Genomic DNA, 26,313 nt, shown 5'->3' with positions numbered 1-26,313 from the left:
AACCTCTCACCACATACAGCTTCTTCCCTTTTGCAGCTAGCCTCATTAACAAGGCCCGGGTCCACCACTGACACTCACCCTTTCAAACAATACAAATGTCTCTGCATGTGTAAAGATTATTTAATTTAATTTCATATCATACACAAACCTGGCATATTGCACATATTTGTTGTTAATTGTTAAATGTTTTTTGTCAATTTATATTTATGTACACAATATCCTCTTCCGTTGCAATATGTCTGCATAACACAAACCCGGAACAATGCACATGTAAATATCTGCCATGTTGTTCTTTCTCTGCAAATAGTCGTATTATTTTTCTCTATTCTTTTATCATTCTTATATAACTTGCATCAGTTGATTCCATATTTTTACATTTATTTACGTCAACTGCATGTTTGTGGCACTTCATCAAAAAAGCAAATTCCTCGTACGTGTAAAATAATACGTGTGATTAGGATTCTGAAGGACAACAAAGTCCATAGATGTTTATTGCCATCAATAACATAACAAAGGCACCCTGGTTGCAATTTCACTTTATTTTATATTACAAAACATTTACAGTGCTGAAAATTTGTTCAGCTACATTATTTCAATCTAGTGAATGAAGTCAAGATAATGTTTATTACAGATGATATGTGTAAGTTAGACTTGACAGAAAGTCTTTGGCGATAGCCCTGAGCAGGATCTGGACTCTGCTGGTGCTGGTGCCCGATGACTCCGCTGATGACTTGATGAAACATAACAGCAGCATGAATGTACTGAAGGCAGAGAGAGAGAACCATATTTAAAAAGACAGCCGAGATGATTGGCCAAGTAGGCGTGTCGCTGTGCTATTGGATAGATGTGACCAGCTGATGGAACAGCTGATGTTACAACTAACAGCCACAGTTAATGACAACGGGAAACTATGAATGAGCAAATGGCAGGCTCCTCTCTCTCGCATGCTCATTCATAGTTTCCCGCTTATTATTAGCAAGAATTAGCAACAGTAAGCGACAGATTATACTGAAATATCTGAATGCATTAAATTGAAAAAGGTTGTGTTTGTTTTTTATTGTTAATAAATTCAACATTTTATTTGCAAGTGAAAGAATGCGTAATTTGTTCTATTAGAAGTTATACAACCTGGCTTCAAACGCTGGTGAAACAGAAACTAGCCTGGAGGTGGGCCGGACTCTGACTCTTTATGACAGAAAAAGATTTCCCCGAGGGTCCAGAGAGTTAAATCCAGGTGACTGTCATTTCTATGTTGCATGGATTTGCCCTCTAGTGAGCTTTGCTGTTGGATGAAGCTGTCGCCTCCTTGGGGATATAATCCCTCCAGCTTGTCTTTGGTTTGCCCCTGTCCTGCACCAGCCCAGTGTCCCCATCTGCCTTATACAGTAAAGGTTTGGTAGTTTAATCCAGAAATCCCCAACCTAGGGTATGGGCCCCCTCAAAGGGTCACAAAATAAATGAGAGGGGCAGTGAGATGATTAATGGGAGGATAGAATCAAAAACAAAGTGTGCTACATACATACGTTCATTTTTATTTTATTTTGTTTGGACTTGTTTTTCATTTCAGTTTAGTTTTTGTTGGTTTTCAAAGTGGGTTTGCTCTTAAATAAAAATTTGAAGGCACTTGCAAATGACTTGGTATAAAAAATGTAAACCACACTCTTTACTTAAGATTTCATTAAACTCTTCTTTTTTACCTTCTACAAAATGAACCAACACAAAGGGGACAATCTTGGGTAGATAAATATAAATATGAAACAAAATTTAAATCATACTCTTGCAGGTGCACCTGCCCTAACCCTAACCCCAAACTCTGTCTTCTGCAATTGGTGTATTTGCACTGTTGTTTCCTGTTGTCCACAATTTTTTAATTTTTTTTTTTTAAATGCTTAGTTTTAGTTTAGTTTTTATGCGTTTCAGTGTTAGTTTTAGTCTTTGGGAATCCCACTTTCTCCCAACTTTTGACCCCATGATGCCAGGCGAGGGGCGTGGACTTAAAACTGGTACAGATAAGAAACTGGAAAATAGAATTCATATCCACCCAAAATGCTTCTGTAGGTCCTATAAAACGAATCGACAGACGAAAACTAAAGAAATTTCTTCTCTACTTTTAATTCATTTTGCAAATAGAGTTTCAGTTAGTTATCGCTTTTTTAGAAAGCCTCATTGTTATTTTTATTTTGTTAACAAATTTTTTTCACACCTAGTTTTTGTTATTTTGTTAATTTTCGTTAACGTTAACGGTAATAGTCACAAAGACAACATAGAGATCTGAGACATGACAATGGGTCCACAAGTTTAATCTTTACCAAATAGTTTATTATAAGCTGATAGTGTTTTTTTAAATAGTGTTGTTGTCTTAATTTTTATCTGAAAAATAACTAGTAACTACAGCTTTCAGATAAATGTTATAGTGTAAAATGTGCAGCATTTCTTTCTGAAATGTACTGGAGTTGAATTATAAAGTAGCATCAAGTGGACAAGTATCTCAAATTTGTACTAACATACAGTTCTTGAGTAAAAGTATATTGTTAATTTCGGTCGGTCAACATAACATGATGTTCATTTAATAAATCTGTGATTGACAAGTCGTTACCATGACGACCTGTCAAGTGACCTGACGACCTGTCATGAGTACATTTAGTTTTAAGCCTGTTGTTCACTAGAAAAAATTGTCAGCTCTGTTAAAATGACAGTTAACGTGAATTACAGATGCACCTAGCTAAGCAAGCTAGCTAGCTCCGCACACGGCCGTTAGCTCCACCGTCTCGTCCAAATATGGTCACGTCCGGTGCCGCTGGTTGCAAAACTCAACATGGCGGCGCCCTATATAAACTTGAGGCTTGTAAACCGCAGTCCACAAACCAACGGGTGACGTCACGGTGACTACGTCCTCTTCTTATATACAGTCTATGGTAGCGAGTCTGCGGGGACCGGAGTTCACCTCCAATCACTGATGTGCAATTATCGTTTAACATGATCTTCTCCTAACAGCGACCAGGTGTTTTTGATGCCTAAACTTAACTGTAGTTTATTTGTCAGAACCACAATTTTGCCATGTGTAGATATCACAGAAAGCAGGAATTTTACAAACGTAAAATTGTGAATCAGCTGTTTTGCAGAGTCACACAAAATCAACGTTGTAATCTGTCGATTGTTTTGTCAGAAGCATCGTTAGTAGGTGCCTATCCCACCTCTACTGGCCCCTTTCAGCACAAATGAGCAAGTAGTCTGTTGTCACCTTCCAAATCGCTGACCTCTTCACACTCTAACGCGGACTGAAACCAGCAGAGGGAAGTCATCTCAGCTGCATGTAACTCCGATCTCATTCTTTCAGTCATCACTCAGCTCTCTTGTCACCTCACTGGTCTGATGAAAAGCCTGGATTAGTGCTGATGATGCCTCTAATCAACAGCTCTGTTGTAATAACTACTAAGTACTTTACCACACGAGTGTTGCACATGAGACACATTGAGGGCTCGTGGGGTGAAAAGGGGGCTAACATTGATATGCTGTCATGTGTAAGCAGTTTCTGTCCTATTAAGTGGACAAAAGTGAGAATCAGATGGGAGTGTCATGTACCGCTGCAGAGCTCCACTGCACATTGATCTATTGTAAAGCAGCGACTGGTCCGGTCAATAGTCAGTTCATACAGCATGTGACTATGAGGGAGAGAAACAACTGACCCTGACTGGAATTTATCACTAGTATATTAATCACAGTTGTTTATAACTGCAGTCATTTCTGTGTGACTGTATTTAATTTAAAATGTCATCATTTCCAGTGGTGAAATGTACATAACAAGTACAATGTTGAGATCTCCGTACTTTACTTGAGTATTTCCTTGTTATGCTGCTTTATACTTCTACTCCATTACATTTCCGAGGGAAATATGTCAATATAAGTATTGACATATTTTATTTGAGTAAAGGTACCAACATAACACGGTATAAATCATCTGCATTCAAAATAAAGGTACACAAGTGTTTTTAGCAAAATGTATTTAAAGTATTAAAAGTAAAAGTCCTACTACATAATGGCATCATTTATATAGTTTTATGTGTCATTTTTATATTGTATTAGTTTATATATTACATATCATCATATTTTATGAACAGTTTGTATGTTTTGTTTGTAAAATCTAAATCTGAAAACTAACTTGTAACTTTAAGAAGTCCAATATTTGCCTCTGAGATGTAGTGGAGTACAAGTATAAATTGGCTTAAAATGAAAAAAAAAAACTCAAGTAAATATAAGTACCTCAACCTTGTACTTAAGTACAGTACTTGAGTAAATGCACATAAACTTTCCAACATAGGAAATATTGTACTTTCAGCTGACATGCAAAACATATAATCAGTTGATCAGGGATGTATTGTTACAGAATCAACCACTCAACACTATAAAACGACTACACATGGATGCATCAGTAATAATAATAATAATAATGATAATAATATAATAATGTAACACTGGCAGAGGCCGTTCTGCATAATGAGTACGTTTCATTTTTGAGACCTTAAAGAAATAGTTAAACTTTAGATTTTTGGAAATTCCCCTTATTCGCTTTTTTTGCCGATAATTAAACGAAGATCAATACCACTCTCGTGTTACTGTGTGCAGTAAATATGAAGCAACCAGCAGCTGGTTAGCTTAGCTTAGCAAAAACAGGGGGAAATAGCTAGCCTGGCAGGACGTTACCATGCCTGGCCAAGGATTAAACAAACGAGATATACAGTAACACGTTAATTAGTGTTCCATATTTCCATTATTTATGCTAAGCTAAGCTAACCGTCTCCTAGCTGTAGCTTCATATTTACTGTACAGAGTGATAGATCTCTCATTTAACTCTTGGCAGGAAAGCAAATAAGCATATTTACATTATGTTTCAGATTCTTATGTCCATTTACGTTAGTATATTTTAAAACGCAGGACTTTTACTTGTAATAAAGTATTACTGTAGTGTGGTATTGTTACTTTTATGTAAGTAAATTATCCAGATACTTCTCCCATTGATCCCTGATCAATTTATTACAAATAAAAACAAAATGCAAATTCCTTTCAAATTTGTGGTTTTCACATGCAACCAGGCTGCAGTTGCGGTGATTTGATGCATATTGACAATGTGTGTGAGTGTGAGTGTGTATTTCACTTGTTGTGGGGACATAAATCTGTTTACACTGTCACATTGTTGGGATTCACCTTTTTTTTTGGGAAAAAACGCAAGTCCCCATATTGTAAATCATTACATTTTGGTTTAAGTAGTGGTTATGGTTGGGGTTAGAGAAAGTTTCCAGGAAATTAGGGTTAAGTCAATCTAATGTCCTCTGAAGTGATGGACACACAACTGTGTGTGTGTGTGTGTGTGTGAGTGTGTGTGTGTGTGTGTAATTCGTTGAGTGGTGACTCACGAGCTGAAAGTGTCTGCCATTTCCTTTCTTACTGACCCCACCTTTTTCTCTCACTGTGAACCCTTCAAGGCACACACACACACACTCAAACATCAATCTGTCAGGTTGTCACATTGTCCACAATGATAGCAACCCTTGACATTTACATGCATTGGGGACAGGACATTTTTCAGGCGACAGAACAGGCAGGAAAAGGAGGGAATGGGATGAGAAAGATGAAGTGCACTGATCCATGAGTAAGTGAGGCATTAAAATATTCTTACTCAGCAGCCACTGCCTGATCTCTTGTGATGTTTAATTCTCGGACACAATCATCCAACAGCTACCTACAGTGTAGATTATTATTAAGTGAAATGATGACATTAACTGATCAGGTAGGTGACTGATTCCACTGCTGATTTTGGGTTGGGCAACAACACCCTTAAATATATATTTTTAAGGTTAATTTATGTGGGGAACGTGCAGATATTGTAACAGTCTGCAGTATCAATCAATCAAGGGAGGTGTTGTCTGTTTCTGGACCAGAGGCGAGAGGTTGAGGTCATGCTTTCCTCTTAACAATGCTCATGTCAAGAGATAATGAGTGTGCTTCTCTGCAGTGAAAATGTCTTCAGGCATGCACATTGCAGACCAGACTTCAATAACACATTACAGCTAGCAGGTCACTTTCCATACTCAGCAGTCAGCCTCAATTAACACCCTATTTTCAAGAGCAAGCAGCTGCACAAGTAGCTACATGGTGCCTTTGCACTTCGACATGACCGGCAGATGTCTGGGAATTTAACCACCAGAGGCGCTGGTACAGCAGTAGGTGTGGTAGAGCTGAAATAAATCATGGCTTCTCAAATGATCTCCGATCAGACCATTTAAATTTATTGAGAGCCATGGCACACTGACAGTTGAATGGACAATGAAATGTCATTAGTCATGGCAGAGAATGCACGTAACTGCTTGTAACTGTGCTTTGTAACTGCTTTCTGTTGGGAGCCTGACTTGGTCACAAATTGTATTGTGTACAATGTAATTCACATGGATTGACAAAAGTTTGCACATTTTATTTTGTCAAATTTGTGTAGACTTCCAGCAAAAGATTTTACACAAAACATAAGGTGTAAACTGTAACAGAATAAAACAGATTCCATGTTTAAAATGGAGCAGTGGCCTTTCATCAAAATAACTGTGATGCTTTGAGTTAAATGCTAACATCAGCATGCTAACGTTTAGCAGTTATATATGCTAATGTGGCTAAAACTGATTAAACCACAACAATAAGAAGACATTCAAGACGTGAGGACAGTTTGTCATATCCACATAACACTGAGGATTACAAAGAGGTTGTTTCCTTCACTAATAAAGGAGAAATAGAAAGTCTTAATAGAAGCATTTTATGAGCTGTGGTCAAGCTGTGCATGTGCGTGCCTCCTTCAACTATGTGCATGGAACATGCAGGATGCATCAGAGCAGGTATTCAAATTCAGTCTGTAGCCGTGAGGGATGTGGCTCATAATTACGCATGCAACAAATATAGCTACGTTGATTAAAGCTGGCATAACTTAAATTATTTTGCAAAATAGGTACGTAGTGTTTCTGAATACTTGTGCTTGGAGCACACAGCAGAATGGCAAACAGGGAAATATTGTGGTGATGTAGCACAGTGTCTTTGCTGTATTGATAGAAGACAACATACTGGCCACTCACTTTTTTGTTTTGGTAAAAATCTAAACTTAAATTCTCACATTTATGTTTGAATAATTGATGCATAAAATGAAATAAATTTTACAGTCCTGTAAAAAAGGCTTTAATGGATTCATTAATCGTCTTTGTGTTCTGATAATAGCATTATTGTGTGCATATAATTGTGCGCACTTCCAACTCGTCACATTGAGCGCTAGGTCAAGACCCTTTGGGTCCTTTAGCGTTATTTTTCAATGTGTATGAATGTGTATGAATGTGTATTTCTATTTCATCAGTGAATGAATGTGAGTGAATGGGATGTAGTGTAAAGTGCTTGGAAAGATTAGAAAGTTGCTATAAGTACAGACCATTTTCTATTTACCATTTACCCTGGGTTGTGTCACTGTACACTGTACACTGTAAAATCACTGCTGGGCGTGGTCTTTTGCAGCAGACTTTAAATCAGAGAGGGCAGTAAAACACTGATTTTAAGCCTAGTGTTAAGTTACTCTTTGAAGGTTAAAGAAAGTATTTAATTTACTTATTGTGTACTAATATTAAACTGGCAAACACACCAAAAAGAGATGTAATATTTAGTATATTTGGTGTAATATTCTGAACTTTATGTTGGTGCACTTTCACCTGGTGAATCCAAAAGCTCAATTTCTTATGCCAAAATCTTCTGTTGAAACATTTGCATCGACAGTCTCTCTCATGCACGTTCCTGTCCTGAAAACGACAACACTTGCCCTCACTTCGTAAGCTGACTTTATCTGATTTGCACTGGCAAGGAATTTGCCCTCTGCTCTGTGAGTTGGCCACAAGGGATGTTAAACCTTAAAGGCAGTTTTTGGAAGCTTTCCAAACAACCAGCAACACTTGTAGGTTGGGTTTAGTGTGCACCACAGCAAATCACAGTAGTGTTGGTCTTAGGAGGTCTTCCTATATAATATTTATAGGAGGAATCAAACTTTAAAGCTATTTGACTGAATATTGAGCTGTGCAGTGTTTAAAATGAGGAGGATGTGCAAAACGTTCACAGTATAAATAAAAATGCAAAGTGTGAAAATTAAAACTTAGAGGATTGAAAAAATGTCTTTTAATGTAATGTGTAAGGTTGGAGGAAAGTTGGATGAACTCAAAGCCTAAACTGAAGAACATGACATAATTCACTATTTTTACACGTTTGTTGCCTTGATATTTCAACTTTTTTCAACTTGTTCGTTCGAGTGTGTGTGTGTATGTGTGTGTGTGAGACAAGTTTTGCAGTTGCTCAGTGTTGCTTTAAGCCAAAATGTTTCCAGCTGTGCTCCTGTCTTTAGATTTTAGTGTCTAGCTCTTGTTAGTTATGCACTTTTCGGAGTTACTGGCCTTTTGTCTGAGCTGCATTTTCACTTATACTCCATGTGTCTATTTTTGTGTGTGTGTGTGTGTGTTTTGGGTTCAGGATTAGGTGGACGATGAACATGTCTGGCGGTCCCCCAGGGGAGGAGCTCACGGATGAGGAGAAAGAGATCATCAACAGTGTACTGGCTCGTGCAGCCATGATGGAGAACATGGAGCAAGAGAGGATTGGGTGAGATGGAAAACTATTGTCTCAGTTGCACCAAATCATGTCAGTCAACCACACACAGATGCTCGCTGAGTTGAATGATGCTTTGGTGTAAAACCTGTGCCAAGTTTGTGTTTGTGCTCACAATTATTTGCATGTGTTCTCAGGCGTCTTTCCAGTCGCCTGGATAATATCAAGAAGACAGCGTGTGGTGACGGACAGTCGCAGTGTTTGTTGTGTGGGGCGTCTTTTGGACCACAGGGGGTCACAGCTGTTCTCTGTGTGCAGTGCAAAAAAGTAGGTGGATATTTAGATTCTTTCTGCTTGAACAAGGAAAGAAAACAGACACTACACTTGTTCCCAGAGGACGTAAGGTCTGCACACACGATTTCTGTTTACTGTATGTCCTATAGTGTTGTTTAGATCCTAAGAGGTTTCCTATGGTGATAAACACCAGTGAGCCATATGCTAAATTGTTCTGACATGCATATTTCCTGATCTTATGAATCACATTCATTTTTTTGTTTCCCTCAGTAACTCAGTAGATGTTAATACCATGTGAACTGTAAAAGTATATGTGCTCTGTGCACCTGCCATCAAGGACTCAGTGTGTGTTTTATGTATGTATTTCACTCTTTGCAGCACATGTGCAGCAAATGTGGGATATGGAGCAACAGCAGAACATGTCCTATGTGGCTGTGCAGAATCTGCAACGAAGACCAAGAGGTGAGTGAAAGGAAATATGTAGCACAGGGTGGGTTTGATAAAATCATGGTGCCTAATTATACCATTATGTGATTCTTCTGCCACCAGAACAGAAGCTCTTCTCATGATATGAACCATTTCCTAGCTTTTAGACTCGTCTATTGCATTTCACTGTCCAGTGACCTGGAAAATTACCTTCCATTGACACCTCTTCAATATCCAAACTGAGTTATAGGAAATTATTTTTTTCAACACTTATTTCATTAAAAAAATACAGATAGTATTTTGTTTATTATGAAAAATGAAGAATGTATTGTAGTTATACAATGCTGTTTTGATGCGCTGTGTTTGTTGAGGTCTCTGCCTCGGGGAGCCCAGACTCTTTAAATAAATGCTCCCTCCTGTCAGTCACACACAGAATAACTTCTCTGTAATGCTGCAAAGACAAACCCGTCATTTGTCTGTTTAATAAAATAAATCTTTTTTTCCAAGTCAGACAGTCAAATCAGTATTTATTAATCGTTTAGTCTATTTAAACACAAAACAATCACACAAATTCAACACACAAATCAACACATTTTGCCCAAAAGTAAATACTGTTGAAGACAATGGCTCATTTTACTCATTTTCATGTGGCGACTTTGAAAGCTTTGTTTCCTGCAATAACTGATTTTTTGGTAGTAAACACAACATTATGTCACCATTTTTTACATTGATATGTTGAACTTGTTAGCAAACGGTTGCTTATTTCCACATCCAGCAGTTACCCTTTTGTCTGCTGATGAAGGTATGTGCTCAGTCCTGGTACTCCTGGACGTTAGCGCTGCTTTTGACACCATTGATCACAACATCATGTTAGACAGACTGAGGCACTGGGTGGGGATCTCTGGTACTGCCCTAGAATGTTTTTCATCCTACCTGTCAAATAGGAAGTGTCTGTAAACAACTACGTCTCTTTGTTCTGTCCAGTTAAATATGGTGTGCCTCAGGGGTTGGTCTTAGGACCCATTTTGTTGGGTGAACTCGAACTGCGTCGGTGACGACACTATGAGAACGAGATACCCTCTAGGCCGTGCCAAAACCCCGCCTGCACCCAGCGTGCAGAAACCTGTAGGCACGACTAAGAGGAGAGTGCACGGGTGCCGGGTGCAGAAGGAAGGTCCAGACTGTAAAACTGGATAAAAGTATGAGGAGTGGCCCAGCCAGATGCCTCACACAGATCCAGGAGCAAAGCCCCTGCGAGGAGGGCCCTAGAGGCCGCCATGCCCTCACGGCCATAGGTGAAGGTAACCCGCGCCAGGGAAATAGTCTGAACGATCCAGTTGCTGATCGTGTGTTTAGAAGTGGGGAGCCCAGCCTTGGGGGACCCAAAACACACCAGCAACTGGTCTGCTTTCCTCCACCTGGAAGACCTCAGTGTGTAAACACTTAGCGCTCTGAGAGGGCAGAGCAGATGAAGTCTCCCGTCCTCCGCCGTCACATGAGGTGTGGGATGAAACGCCTGCAGCACCGTGGACCCTGCCAAACTGGACGGAACCTTAGGGACATAGCCCGGACAGGGGTGCAGGATGGCTCTGACCCTACCCAGGGCGAACTCCAGGCATTGGGGAGAAACCGAAAGTGCCTGGAGATTCCCCACCCTCCTCAGAGAGGTGATAGCGAGGAGAAAGGCCATCTTAAGGGTCAGGTGCTTGAGAACCGCGCCAGGTCCCAAGTGGGAACCCAGGTCCCAAGTGGGAACCCAGGAACGAGTCACGGGTCTCATCCTCTGGACTCCACGGAGGAAGCGCACGACCAGTGGAAGCCTCCCCAAAAGCCCATCCCTCAGAGGGGCGTGAAACGCTGCAATGGCAGCCACATACACCTTGAGCATGGACGGGGAAAGGCCAGCAGAGAAACGGTGCTGGAGGAACTCCAGTATCATAATCACCGAGCAGGTAACTGGGTCCACCGCCCATTCTCTACACCAGGTGGCGAACACCTTCCACTTCAGGCCGTACATCCTTCTCGTGGACGGGGCTCTGGAGCTGAGTAGCGTCTCGACCGCTTCTGCCGTCAGGCCCGCCTCCAGGAACTGCGCCCCCTCAGGGGCCAGACCCACAGCTGTCACAGGGCGCGACGCGGGTGAAAGAACCGCTAACTCTCGAGACTGGGCCAGAATGAGCCAGTCGTCGATGTAGTTCAATATGCGGATGCCCTGGAGCCTCATCGCGGCCAGAGCTGCAGATCCATACACTTGGTGAACATGTGAGGGGAGAGTGCTAGGCCAAACGTAAGAACCTGATACTGGTACGCCGCGCCCCCGAAGGCGTACCTCAGGAACTTCCTGTGAGAGGGACGGATGGAGATGTGGAAATATGCGTCTCGCAGAGCTATCGTGACAAACCAATCCTTGGATTGGATGTGACTGATGATGGCGGGGATGGTAAGCATCTTGAACCTGAATCTCCTCAGAGATAGGTTCAAGGACCACAGATCTAAAATCAGACGCAACCCTCCGTCCTTCTTGGGAACTATGAATTACCGGCTGTAGAACCCGGACTCCCTGACTGGCGGGGAAATAAGTTCTATGGCCCCCTTCTCCAGCAGAGAGCAAACTTCTTGTCCCAATACCTGGCTCTGCTCCGTGTGCACCGCAGTCCAGACCACCCCGTTGAATCTGGGGGGGGGGCGGACCCGGAACCGCAGCCTGTAGCCATCCACTACGGTGCGCAGGACCCACAGGGATATGTTTGCAAGGCTCCGCCATGCTTCTGCGAAATCCACCAAGGGAACCCTCGGGGCTGGTGGCCAGTGTTATGCGTAGGTCCCCGGTGGCACCCTGAAGCGGAGGACCGCCAGGGAAAACTCGGCGGCGACCCACGGTGTGTGAGCCCGATCGTCTTTCGGCTGCATCCCCTCGAGGCGGGCTGAGACGGCAGGAAAAACAGCGTCTGTTGCCCGAGCCACCACGAGGGAGGGGACCTCGGTTCTGCTGCTCCTAAAGGGCTAAAGAAATAAATTAATGCTGTTTTACAGCGTAAAGAAACATTTGGTAGCAGGTCATGATTAGCTATGATGATTTCTGCTTGGTTATTCGGTCTGAGACTCCCCCAGGCGTCCCCCTCTTTGCATACAGAACTATGTATATATTTTTCCATTGTCTATGCATTGGACATTTCGAGCTATGTTCATATGTCCATGTGTTTGTAGAACAGGATGTGTAAACTTGGTACTACTTGTTATAGCTGTAATCCTGCAGCATATAAAGTTGAGTAGTTTCCATTTTTATTTTAAGCTTTCAGCTGACACAGTGTATTATTATAGTTAACTTACCTGAATTCACTGTGTGTTCCTGTAGGTACAAAAGCGTTCAGGAGCTTGGTTCTTCAAGGGGAGAGACCAGCAGAGTCTGCCTCCTCCCCTCCCTCTGTCCAGACCTCGACAGTCCAGCACAGAGAGCAGTCCTGGTCCAGCAGGCCAAGATGGCTCACAGGAACCTACAACATATCGTCAGCGATATGGTAGTTTCTACTAAGAGATTAAGCTTCAAACTAGAACCCTGCGCGGGACTGTTTTCTTGATCCCGCTCCCACTGATTTTGTGACCATTACCGCCCGCTCCTGCAACATGTTTATCCACTCCTGCCTGCAGCCACAAAAATTGTGACATGTAGAGTAAAAAAAAATGACACAATGCTTGGGACGCAAACATTCAGAATAACCAACATAAATCATTGCGTTCGTTTTTATCAGTAACAACTGAGAAGTTTTCCAAATTTTAGACTTGCCTTGTTTTGGTATTGTATTATATAAGCCCGCTTTAATCTTATTTTCAACTTCGTTTTGTTGACTCCATCTTATTAGCGCCAGCTAAATCCCGGGACACGCAGTTTATATTTTAACTGCCCACTCCTACTCTCAGCTGAGTTAAAACTGCCCGCCCCCGCGCAATTTGTGATAGGACCCAATGTTGCTATCAATCAACTGACACTGTCTTCAAATGACTTGGAGAACATAACCATGATATAGTAACCCAAACTGGAGTTAAAATCCAATCAGCAGTTTAGGAACAGTGTTTTCAGTGGGAGATGGCAACTCCCTTTGGGTGGACTTTGGGCTTTTTCACTTTGCAAACCTATTACATGCACAAAAAAGATATATTACTCAATAAAGGAAAGGGGAAAAAACAAAAGCATAATATGACCTCTTTAATGTAATGCTTAATATAGAGAGCAGTATTTCTTATTTTATTAATTTATGTTATGCTTTTTTTGTGTGAATTTCTCCTAGTAGCTGGCAGTGACTCTAGGGGGCCCTCTGCCACCGCAACAGGCGCTTATTGGCTGGTGCTGGTGTCACTTTTGACCAATATTTTGAAATCTAAAAATGATGTGCAAATGTTGGTTTTATGTAAGACAACATCCATCCTGTCATTCAGTGATCAGGAGAAAATCATCTGTATCTTTGCCTACTCTGTCTTTACACCTGCCTCAACCGAGCAGCTGTAACTATTATTAATTACTAAACACAACCAAACATACCCTATCTAAGTTAGTACTCCTCAAATGTAACTAAGTACATTTACTCAAGTTCTGTAGTTAAGTACAGTTCTTAGGTACTTGCACTTTACTTAAGTTTTCCTGATTTTATGCTAATTTCTATTCCTACTCTACGACATGTTGAAGGCAAATATTTTACTCCACTACATTTATCTGACAGCTTTAGTTAAAAGTTACTTTGTAAATCTGGATTATTAATCAACTAATACATTCCAATGTTTTATTGTAGATTAAGCCTCAGCAGTATATAAAGTTATTAAAATTACACCCACCTTTACCAGCTGCAACATGTTATTGTGCATATTAATGCGTCACTTATTATAATCCAGTAATATAATGTATGTGATTCTGAAATGGGCCATTCAGCATAATGAATACACTTTTCTTTATGGTATTTTAAGTATATTTTGATGCTAATACTTTTGTACTTTTTGATATTTTGAATGCAATTTGTAAGAGTATTTTTTTTACATTGTAGTCTTGCTACTTTTACTTTAGTAGAAGTTCTTAGAAGAATATGTCTTCCACCCCTGAGTGATAGCAGAATAACCAGGAGCTGTGGCTGTAGTGGTGGCACCAATACTAACTGTTGTGGTGGCACTGATACTTTTATTTTGTCTACTCAGAGCTCAGTGCAGAGCCACAGCAGCAGCAGTCCTGTGGGTCAGAACAATGGGAGCAGACAGCAAGAACAACAGCTGACAGCTATAATGAGGGTCAGTCCTGTCCAGCAGCTGTAATGAAGACTGAGAGACATGTGTTAGCTTCCAAACCACCTCGGGCAAACACACAGCAGGCCGCCCCCACCTCAGGTAAAGTAGCGCTGTTCCTTCTAAGAATAAGCCCAATGCTACATGGCTGCTTTCAAAAGATTTAACATCAACATCGACATACACAAAGATGTTTCAGACAATAATAAATTGCCTTTTTTGTATTGTAATGTTGCCCCTGCTGCAGAAAACAGACACCCAGAGCTGGAAGAGACAGTGTCTCCTCCAGCTGTGGAGGCAAAAAGACAGCCTGTTGTCTCCAGCTCCTTTTCATCACATATTCCCGCAACCAGAATAATGCCACCTGTTAATCCACCAGTCAACGCCCCTGCACCCCCACACCCCCCACCTGATCGAACAGAGGATGAGGACAACGACTACGACTCAGATGATGCCAGTAAGACTGATTCATCTTAAACCAAACTTTATAGAACGAGAAAGTGTCTTCTAATCCTAGATGTTTGCTTACTTTTGAATAATACTAATTCCTCCATGTGTGCCTAAAGCTGTAAAAGAAAACCCCAGTGGAGCAATGAAGAGTAACAAATCAATGTTTATCTGCATTAGAGGAAAAATTGTTTTTTGTAACAGGAGTCATGTAAAAGTTCAGATTCCATTTTGCTCTCAGATGTCTAATGTGTTCCTGTGTTTTTATACTTGCAGCCACTTTAGGATGTCTGGAGTTCAGTCTCCTTTACGAACAGGAGAACCATGCTCTACACTGTTGTCTCATTAAAGCTAAGGTAAACACATGAGATAAGAAGAGACTAAATGAGACAAGACAAGAGAACACTACAAGGGACAAAATGACAAGACAAAACAATATAAGACAAGACAAAGCAAGACGGGACAAGACAGTACAAGACAAAACAAGATAATACAGGACATGAAAAGACTAGATGGGACAAGACAAGATGGGACATGAAAAGATGGGAATAGACAGGAAGAGTTAAGACAAGATAAAACGAGAGAGGCCAACACAAAACAAAACGAGCAAGAAAAAATGGATCAAGAGAAGAAAAGATGGGACTAGACAAGAAAAGACGAGACTAGACAAGGAAAGATGGAACAAGACAAGAAAAGACGAGACTAGACAAGGAAAGATGGAACAAGACAAGAAAAGACGAGACTAGACAAGAAAAGACGGGACTTGATGCGGAAAAGATGTAACAAGACAAGAAAAGATTGAACGAGATAAGAAAAGATGGAACAAGACAAGAAAAGATGGAACAAGACAAGAAAAGATGGAACAAGACAAGAAAAGACAAGACTAGACAAGAAAAGATTGAACAAGACAAGAAAATGTGGAACAAGACAAGAAAAAATTAAACAAGATAAGAAAATGTGGAATAAGACAAGAAAAAATTTAATAAGACAAGAACATATGGAACAAGACAAGACAAGATGGAACAAGACAAGAAAGGTTTGAAAAAGACAAGAAAAGACTGAACAAGACAAGAAAAGATGCAACAAGACAAGAAAGCAGCAAATAAGACAAGAAAATATGGAACAAGACAAGAAAAGATTGAACAAGACAAGAAAATATGGAACAAGACAAGACAAAATGGAACAAGACAAGAAAATATGGAACAAGACAAGAAAATGATAAGATTGAACAAGACAAGAAAATATGGAACAAGACAAGACAAGATGGAACAAGACAAGAAAGGTTTGAAAAAGACAAGAAAAGACTGAACAAGACAAGAAAAGATTGAACAAGACAAAAAAGCAGCAAATAAGACAAGAAAATATGGAACAAGACAAGAAAAGATTGAACAAGACAAGAAAATATGGAACAAGACAAGACAAAATGGAACAAGACAAGAAAATATGGAACAAGACAAGAAAATGATAAGATTGAACAAGACAAGAAAATATGGAACAATACAAGAAAAGATTGAACAAGATAAGAAAATATGGAACAAGACAAGACAAAATGGAACAAGACAAGAAAATATGGAACAAGACAAGAAAAGATGCAACAAGACAAGAAAGCAGCAAATAAGACAAGAAAATATGGAACAAGACAAGAAAATATGGAACAAGACAAGACAAAATGGAACAAGACAAGAAAATATGGAACAAGACAAGAAAATGATAAGATTGAACAAGACAAGAAAATATGGAACAAGACAAGAATGGCTTGAACAAGACAAGAAATTATGGAACAAGACAAGAAAGGCTTGAACAAGACAAGAAAATATGGGACAAGAAAAGATAGAACAAGACAAGAAAATGAAAAGATTGAACAAAACAAGAAAATATGGATAAGATGGGACATGAAAAGATGGGAATAGACGGGAAGAGTTAAGACAAGATAAAACGAGAGAGGCCAACACAAAACAAAACGAGACAAGAAAAAATGGAACAAGAGAAGAAAAGATGGGACTAGACAAGAAAAGACTAGACTAGACAAGAAAAGACGGGACATGATGCGGAAAAGATGTAACAAGACAAGAAAAGATTGAACGAGATAAGAAAAGATTGAACAAGACAAGAAAAGATGGAACAAGACAAGAAAAGTGAAGGCTAGACAAGAAAAGATTGAACAAGACAAGAAAATGTGGAACAAGACAAGAAAAGACAAGACTAGACAAGAAAAGATTGAACAAGACAAGAAAATGTGGAACAAGACAAGAAAAAATTAAACAAGATAAGAAAATGTGAAACAAGACAAGAAAAAATTTAATAAGACAAGAAAATATGGAACAAGACAAGACAAGATGGAACAAGACAAGAAAGGTTTGAACAAGACAAGAAAAGACTGAACAAGACAAGAAAAGATGCAACAAGACAAGAAAGCAGCGAATAAGACAAGAAAATATGGAACAAGACAAGAAAAGATTGAACAAGACAAGAAAATATGGAACAATACAAGAAAAGATTGAACAAGATAAGAAAATATGGAACAAGACAAGACAAAATGGAACAAGACAAGAAAATATGGAACAAGACAAGAAAATGATAAGATTGAACAAGACAAGAAAATATGGAACAAGACAAGAAAATATGGAACAAGACAAGAAAGGATTGAACAAGACAAGAAAATATGGGACAAGAAAAGATAGAACAAGACAAGAAAATGAAAAGATTGAACAAGACAAGAAAATATGGAACAAGACAAGAAAGGATTGAACAAGACAAGAAAATATGGGACAAGAAAAGATAGATGTGTGCATCTCATGCTGATCCTCACCATTATTTTTCTTTATGTGTCTCAGGGTTTAAAGCCAATGGACTCAAACGGACTTGCTGACCCGTATGTGAAGCTGCACCTCTTACCTGGAGCCAGCAAGGTACAGTCACGTTAATTATGACTTTAAGGTGATTGAAGGTTGATTTAGAAAATTCCAACAACAAGTTAGACTTCACACATACTACATTTGTCATAAGTTCACAGGGGCGTGTGATATGTATCGTCTACCATAACATCTTAATTATTGTTCTAATATGTCAGCAGCAGACATTATAGGCTAAGTAGGCTCATTCATTCAATTACCTTGTCCACGCACCTCCCTGTGTCATGTGTCATGCATGCAGTATACAAGAAATGGTGATTTTTTTTAAAATGAGTGAACAAACAGCACCTATGTCGAAATCGGTTGCCCTTAAAGACCACAAACTAACCACTGCACAAAACATGAAGAACATGAAAAGCCTCAAGAGTCAACTGTCCACGACAGGCCTGAACCAGCTGAGGTACCAGCATGAAAACAAACTCCGGTTCAAACACCGCTATGATGATGTTAAGATGATGACAGATGTAAAGCCATTACAACAACAGCTACAACAGAACTCAGGGCTACAGCGACAGATTAAATAGTTTACCCATACTTGCACTGTCTGATGTCCGTAATACCTGCACTGGTGATTTAATTTTTTTATGTAGTTTTTACTTGAATGCCTCAGTTTTAAGTAAATACAGTAGACCTGTTTCCATTAACTTCTTGGTACCGGACCTGCCCGAAACTGGACAGGTAATTGATTTTCGCTGTTCTAGCTGTTTTCTGTCCAAAAACAGCGGCCATTTGAGTCAACATAGACCGTCTGGCGGGCCGCCATCTTGGTGAGGTCGGCTGAGCTGACAAATTTCCTTTCTGTCGTCAGATTGAAGTAGAGAAGAAGAGTTTGCTTTGGCGGTCTTTATCGGGGTCTGCTGGCGACCCTTAGTAGCTACACAGACATGCAGGATATCAATCGATTGGTCGATTCTATACGAAGAGAAAGAGCCCACTTACAGGATGTTCTGTTCTCAAGCTGTGGCCTGTAAAGCATGGGAGTGCTTTTGGTCCTAGGAATATTGACTGTTTTTATCAACATTTCAATGTTTTGGAAGCTTTATGTTATTTGGAACATGGTTGTATGTAGAGAAATAATGTTTTGAAGATAACTCCCAATAAAAGTGAGCATGTAAACAGTAAATATGGCCAAAAGATGGACATTTGCCTGGTATATTTTTGAAAGGTTGTGTAATAACTGATGTATATCAGTTTCTTTTCATCAAATTTACAGTTACAGTTGTATTCCATGTGTATTAGAAGATATTCAGGTGCATTATAATCTATCTTTGATGATTTTGATGGTTTATTGCATTAAAATATAGTTTTTTTTACCAGGCGAGGATGAAAATATATTTTTTCTGTATTGCATTAATAAAACATTAATATCCTATTAGTAGGATAGTAGGCTATAAAATGAGACTTTTACAAAAACATTTTTGAAGGATGCCATATATTGTCTAATTATCGTTATTGACAAAATCATTTTCTGTCAATATTGCACACTCCTAGTGAACGTGTTAGCCTACTTATACATCCAAAATACAGGAAGCAACATTTGCATTAATTTGTAGTCATATTTCTCTCCCTTTAGTTCTGTTTTTGGTCCCCGCCAACCCTTGAGAAAAATATCTCTCTCTTTAGCTGCTAAATGCTCCATTTTCTTCACCAGCTAGTCACTAACTGTCTCTGTCTGCTGTTTGGTGCAGGTAGCGCACAGTGGGTTTTTAGAGCTTTAAGAGCTTAAGCTTTTTGAATATGAAAACGATGAGAGCAGTAAGACTGAACCAAAACAGTGATTGAAAACAGACCGAAAGACTACACTACACTACAAGTGTCCCATGCCACATTCAACATAGTAATTTGACCTTATTAATGTAAAAACATAGATTTGTGCAGCTTTAAATAAGTGCAATATCATGGTGTAACTGTGTGTTCAGACAGATTGGGTGAAGGAAATTTTAGAAGTGGTGCATACGTAGTCAACGGAAAGATGCGATTAGACAAGCCCAGGAAGACTCATCTGCACATGTTTCGACTTTAATCCTGAATGCAGAAACTGAGACTGGAGGGAAATAACACAAAACACGTAGTGGTGGCATTAGTACTCTGAACTTTCACTTCAATAAAAGTAGAAATACTATAATGTAGCAATAGTCCATTACAAGTAAATGTGTTAGGTGTACGTAAAACTGGACCCAAAAGCACGACAGCGCCAGATCATTATTCACAATTCAAAGGGAGTTTATTATAGAAATAAACGTATACAGTTCACAGGGGGCGAAGGAGTCAATCCAGGTCCAGACAGGGAAAGCGGAGCGAGGTGGTTAGGCTGAAGCGATGAGAGGGAAGCAGGTGGGAAGGCAGGCGGGCTGGCAGGCAGGTCCGGGTGGTCTGTGAGAACGAGGGAGAATTCACAAGGATTAGTTGAAGCAAGTTAAAGTCGTAAAAAACAGGTTTAGTACGAGTAGCAGCGCAAGGTGTGTACCACTGGAGATACGCAGACGATCTGGTAAATACTGCCGTGCTGGACCGGGGTAGATAACAGGCAGTTGATTGGGAACGAGGTGCAGGTGTGTAGAGACACAGGGAGGAGAGCCACGCCCACCTGCAAACCAAGCAACTCACAGGGAAAAACAGACAGACAGGCACAATAGGGTGGGGAAACAGCAGAGAACCAAAGGTTAACAGAGGTGAGGGACCACAGGATATAACAAAAAGTCCTGACTGGCACTACTAAGTACTAAAAGTAAAATACTAATTTTGCATAATGGCCAATTTCAAAATAATCCATATTACATTAATGACTTTTAATTATTGATTTATGAATGTGTATGTATCGTAATGTTGCAACTGGTAACGGTGAGGCCAATTTCAATTTAGTGTACAAAAATATATTGTATGTGTTTAATATTATAAATCTGAATCTATAAAGTTACTCGTAACTAAAGCTCTAGAATAAAAGTAGATGTAGGGGAGTAGAAGTAGTGCATTGCATAGAAGGGTTGCCTTCAGTGGTCTTATAAAAACACACAGGTTGTGAAGAAGGTGTAGGAGTGCGTTAATTCAATCTGGGATGCACTCAAATCACATGCTGTGGCAATAACCCATCAATTACTGCTCATGGCATCAAATATATGAGCCTACACTGTTGGTGTGTGATTTATGACATGAAGAATTCTCATTATTGTCTTATTCTGCTGAATGAGCATCTTGCCCACAGTGAAACAGAGTAATTTGCTCAATTTAAGCGAAGCAGTTTGATGTTTTGATGAGCACAGGTTCCCAGGTAATGTGAGCATTATGTTCCTCTTGTCACCTTAATGTCTTGTGTTACTCTTCCTCAGTCTAACAAGCTTCGCACCAAGACACTTAAAAACACCCTGAATCCTGTGTGGAATGAGACACTAGTCTACCACGGTATCACTGATGAGGAAATGTCACGGAAAACTCTCCGGTAAGAACAACCATAACCTACCTTTCCTCCTATTGTACATTGTACCAGTTAGGTGAAAAAGCTTCATAAGGCACTCTGTCTGTCTCCAGGCTTTCAGTGAGCGACGAGGACAAGTTTGGACACAATGAATTCATAGGAGAGACACGAGTTGCCCTGAAGAAACTGAAGTTCAACCAGAAGAAGAACTTCAGTGTTTGTTTAGAGCGAGTGGTCCAGGTGAGCCTGAGAACGACACCAACATCTCATATTGTTAAAGAATGCAGGATGAAATACAGCATATTTAAATTAAAGGGTCAGTGGAATGAATGAATGAATGAATGAAGCTTTATTATTGTGTCATGCGTATAATTATGCCCAGCCTGCATGGGCTTACAGGACACCAACATTAATCTACAGAAATTAGAAAATTAATATACAAGATAGCCAGATCCAGAGTACATCATATACATTGCTAACCAAATAGAGACAAGAATTAGAAACAGAATAATACTAGTAATAGTACATATATATTCAGATACATGCATATATATATATACACATATACAGATGTATTCGCATTTACTCAAATAACCACCCATCTAAGCCCATAATCCTACACAGGACAAAATTAAATCTAGTTAAACAAACTAGATTGCCTTCTTTTCCAAGCCTTTGATATAAAGTTTGCAAACTTAAATACATCATAGTTAAACAAGCATACTAATTTTGGATTATTGTAGAAAATAACATTTGTCACAAACAAAAGTTTATGATACTTACACGTTTTGTTCAACAAGATAATCCTGGCACATGTGAAAACCACTTTTATGATTTTTGAAGTGTAAATAGAAACGCTAGAGGTTAGATGCTAACACTGGGCTATAAACGAACTACACCATGGTCCCATCACTTCAGCATCTCCTCCACTAAGCTTCCAACTTATAATTTGATTTTGTCTCATTTAGCCACTTGTTAGTAACCGCTTTTTTTGAGACAAGACACAGAGTGGGGCAATAACTGACATATTTTACTTCAAAGAACAAAATGTGAAAATATCTTTAGCTCACCTTAGGCCCCACCTACACTACTAGATTTAAAAGAAATACAATCTCCATCCACACCAGCGTTTTAGAGTTGATCTCCGTTTATATTAAAACGACTGAAAACGCACATCTAGTGGCTGTTCAGGTACACTGGGCATGTCCGTGCCGGTGTAAACATAAAGCAGATGGTCTCTTCTGTAGTTACAGAAGATCTGGCGAAAGAATAAAGTAATGCAGATGAGGAATCACACAAGATTCTGTTCTTGCATGGACCAATAACGAGCTGGGACTGTTACTGCATGTAACACAGGAGTTAAAAGCAACTGTGGCGACAGAAAACAGACTGGACTTGTTGCAAAGTAAATGGCGACATGCACAGCACAAGTGTAGACAGATAAGTGTTATTTGCATGGTACAGAATATTTTAATAAAAATACCAAATCTAAAACTGTCAGTAGAATCGTGTTTCTACTTTACATGACTTATGAGCCCCGATCAGGGAGCCAAGTGTGAGCGTCTGCGTCATCGTTTCTAAAGTCCTCCGTTTTTGCCCGTCTTCACTAAAACCCTCTGGAGTTTCAAAACGAAAAACGGGGTCGGCAGTGTTTCCAAACTTCTATGTTTTAGTTCTTTGTTTTCGGCGTTTTAGTTTGAATGGGACATAGCAAAAGGTCTCCATTTTAAAACGAATATGCAGTAATGTGGATGGGGCCTTAAACACAGACCTTATTTCAGACATCTTACCATTAACCATTTCAAAAAAACGCATTGCTTTCAAGACTAGGGAACAAGAAGTGCAAAAATGCAAACTCGTTTCTGGTTTTATTCTTACAGCACCCTATGTATACAAACATTCACATTTACCATAAATGTATGAAGCAAGAAAGCGAATAGGTGTATTTACCAAATTTTTTAACTTGTTAAAAATATTTCTTAGGGGGATGTCTATGAAGATTCTCAGTCATCCAGGTCATAGTTATCCAACGAAGGTTAAAAATCAAGGGCAACTGTATCTTCAACCAAGTCCAGTTGCCCTTGATTTTTAACCTTCCTTGGATTTCTTAGGGGGTTTAATTGTGTAACAGGGCAATGTATGAAAGGTCTAGCTGGGAGTCATTAGCTGAACGCTGACCTTCCAGCTCTAGTTATTTGTCTCTGTAATTGTCCTGTCCTCCAGGCAGCAGGCTAGCAGATGTCAGGATTCTCTGGGAATCATACAATGTTAAATCTTACAAGAACTTTCTTGTGAGATTTAACATTGTAAGAATCAGGTTCAGACTCTAATCTGTGGAGCCAGAAAGTTCCACAGATCAGATTGCAACTCATGGAGAGTAATGGATTCCAATGTGACGTAGGGAATGCTTTGGAGTCTAAACAACAAATGGGTTAAGGTCAGTTGAAGAAGACCTAAGAGGAAAAACCTACAGGCACTAGGGGAAAGACAGAAACATAAACGGGACGTTGGATGCTGACTCTGTTTCTCCTTCGCCAAGTCTTATTGAACTTTGCTGTGTAAGACTTCATTAGTCTTCCTTGCACCTGACAGCTGGCTCACAATATTTCTTCAACATAACTATGAAGAAATATTGTGAAGAATAACTATTTCATAATTTTATTTAGGGGTTTTATTAGAACTGGTTTCGTATTAAAAAACCACCATGTTTTTTGTCATACTGCACATTGCTGCAGATCCTCTTTTCACCCTGTGCGTTGACTGCTCCATTTTAGCTACCAAGTGAAGCATCTCACTTGTATTCGATGTTTGTTTGGAGTTGTGCATTTGCAGCACCAACTTAAAGGAGACCTATTATGCTTTTCCATATTTTATGACTTATCTACAATGTTACAATGTTGGATGTTCATGTTAAAACATGGTCAAAGCTTCAAAAAATTAGGTAAAAGTATTTAAAAGAAATCCCTGTGAGCAAAAACCTCAGATTACCTCCTGTTCTGAACGCTCTATTTTGAACTGGCTTGGCTACAAAATAGGACTGGAAAAGCAGTTTCCTTTAGGACTACTAGGCATCTTGTCACTGTGTGCTGCAGCTCATTGTGTTTCTCCAGCAGTGTTTTTGAGGGTGTGCCACACTAGCCGTGTTACAAAGTGACACAGATAGTTTATAGAAGTAAAGGCTGGACTACAATCGAGCTGTTTTCAGGCTGTTCAGGAGTTTTCTGTGGGAGATGATGACTCAATTTGGGATGGATTTTATTTTTTAATACTTTTTATATTATAGTCTTTGTCTGTTTATATATCATTAGCTGAGCTATGTTATTCCTTGTATATAAAATTTTTTCTTTATGTGTACATAGTGCTGGTGGTGATGATAATGATGATGAAGATAATAATGTTTAATACTGGTTTACTCTCTTTACAGGTGAAGAAGGCAGTAGGAGGATCAGTCCGTGGCATGGCTCTCTATGAGGATGACGTAAGATCCTACACATGGATCTCATACTAATGTGCATCGGATGTTATATGTCTTTTCTGCCGTTGTATGTGTCAGCTAAGTTTGTGTATATTTAAAATTGCAAAGGGAGAACAGCAGATCATATCTTACCTGTGTTGTAAATGTTACATAAGCTTAAGGATAAGTTTCATGATATTCTGCAATTTTGTTATTGACATAAATCCCATAAAGAGACAAAAACCAACAATGAATTCATCCTAATAACAAGTATTGTGTGTGGATCCACAGTCTGATCTTCTTCCGTGCCATAGATATAGGCATGCAATGATCGGATACAGCGCTTATTAAGTAGATCGGGTAGCGGCCGGACATGATCGATCCACATTAAATTTCTTCATCAATACCATTAGGATATTCACTGTTTCCGCTATCAGTAACATGGCGGAAATCCCTGGACTCATATTAGCTTACTTCACAATTATACTAACAAGTTCCATGCGGTGAGTTATTCAGATTTTAAATTTGGTAAAAAGACAGCCCCTGTATTGGATCAGTAGATATCAGGACATGCCCTAAATTATAGTATAAGGAAATAAAATGTGAAATATTTGGTGTATCAATACATTCATACAGCTGAATTGTTGTCCGGAATCTATTAAAAACACATCAGTTAGCCTCACTGCTGCACTGGGTCACATGTTCCTTCACACACTGTAGTTTATTCTGACTCAGTCCCACATACACCGTCCTGCTGCACCAAATACTCACTAGAGCACCACATGTGGATTCATCCACCGCTGAAAATAGTCCCCTACAAATGCTCTATTTCCTCCTCTCAGTTTGATAAACACTACGGTAAGCAGCTGGAAATAATGAAAGTATATACTGTATTTGTGACCCATTTTTAAAGGTTACGTCTCCAGTAGTGCCGCAGACAGGAGAGAGACAGACATTGTTGGTTCTGGTCTTTCAGTGGTATTCGTTGACACTGCAAAACGTTAATGTAAATCGAGTTAATCCTGTTACATAATAAAACAGTAATATACATGTAGATCATTTTGTTCTTAAGCACTTACATTATCCTCCATCAGTTGATATTATGATAATCATTTTATAATCCCTCCAGATGTTTAGAGAGTGCAAAGGAGCATTAGGATCAGGGAAATTAAATACCATTGCTTTTTATATGCGTGTGTGGTATGTTTTAAGTATATACGTATGTGTGTGTGCAGCTGAATGAAGGTGATGATTCAGAGGAGAGAGGTCGTATCCTGGTATCGCTGACGTACAACAGTCAGCAAGGTCGGCTGATCGTGGGCGTGGTCCGCTGTGCTCACCTGGCTGCCATGGACTCCAACGGATACTCGGACCCATTCGTCAAAATGTACGTGCTCCATTCAGCCCACTCCTCCTCATCCCATCTGCACAGATCCGATCAGATTGATACTACACGCATGTCTGTATGGTGAATATGAAGCTACAGCCAAGAGACT

The 26,313-nt window shown here is 39.6% G+C and overlaps 1 protein-coding gene across 1 annotated transcript in view; it reads left to right on the top strand.

Annotated features, from left to right (window-relative positions):
* Positions 1 to 26,313, top strand: part of rph3aa (rabphilin 3A homolog (mouse), a) — a 48,180-nt gene that overhangs the window by 18,527 nt on the left and 3,340 nt on the right. The window contains exons 2-13 of the mRNA XM_038734710.1: positions 8,533 to 8,661; positions 8,805 to 8,934; positions 9,280 to 9,363; positions 12,683 to 12,845; positions 14,509 to 14,694; positions 14,840 to 15,049; positions 15,316 to 15,395; positions 17,874 to 17,948; positions 21,278 to 21,387; positions 21,477 to 21,603; positions 24,788 to 24,841; positions 26,053 to 26,204. Coding sequence (XP_038590638.1) covers positions 8,546 to 8,661; positions 8,805 to 8,934; positions 9,280 to 9,363; positions 12,683 to 12,845; positions 14,509 to 14,694; positions 14,840 to 15,049; positions 15,316 to 15,395; positions 17,874 to 17,948; positions 21,278 to 21,387; positions 21,477 to 21,603; positions 24,788 to 24,841; positions 26,053 to 26,204 — 1,487 coding nt within the window. The 5' untranslated portion in view covers positions 8,533 to 8,545. The remainder of the gene's footprint in view (positions 1 to 8,532; positions 8,662 to 8,804; positions 8,935 to 9,279; positions 9,364 to 12,682; positions 12,846 to 14,508; positions 14,695 to 14,839; positions 15,050 to 15,315; positions 15,396 to 17,873; positions 17,949 to 21,277; positions 21,388 to 21,476; positions 21,604 to 24,787; positions 24,842 to 26,052; positions 26,205 to 26,313) is intronic.

The sequence above is a fragment of the Micropterus salmoides genome, unplaced genomic scaffold (genome assembly GCF_014851395.1).
Source record: "Micropterus salmoides isolate LMB-PRFRI ecotype aquatic unplaced genomic scaffold, ASM1485139v1 Ms_hic_scaffold_20, whole genome shotgun sequence".
NCBI classification, from domain to species: domain Eukaryota; kingdom Metazoa; phylum Chordata; class Actinopteri; order Centrarchiformes; family Centrarchidae; genus Micropterus; species Micropterus salmoides.
This window is presented reverse-complemented; position numbering and strand designations above follow the sequence as displayed.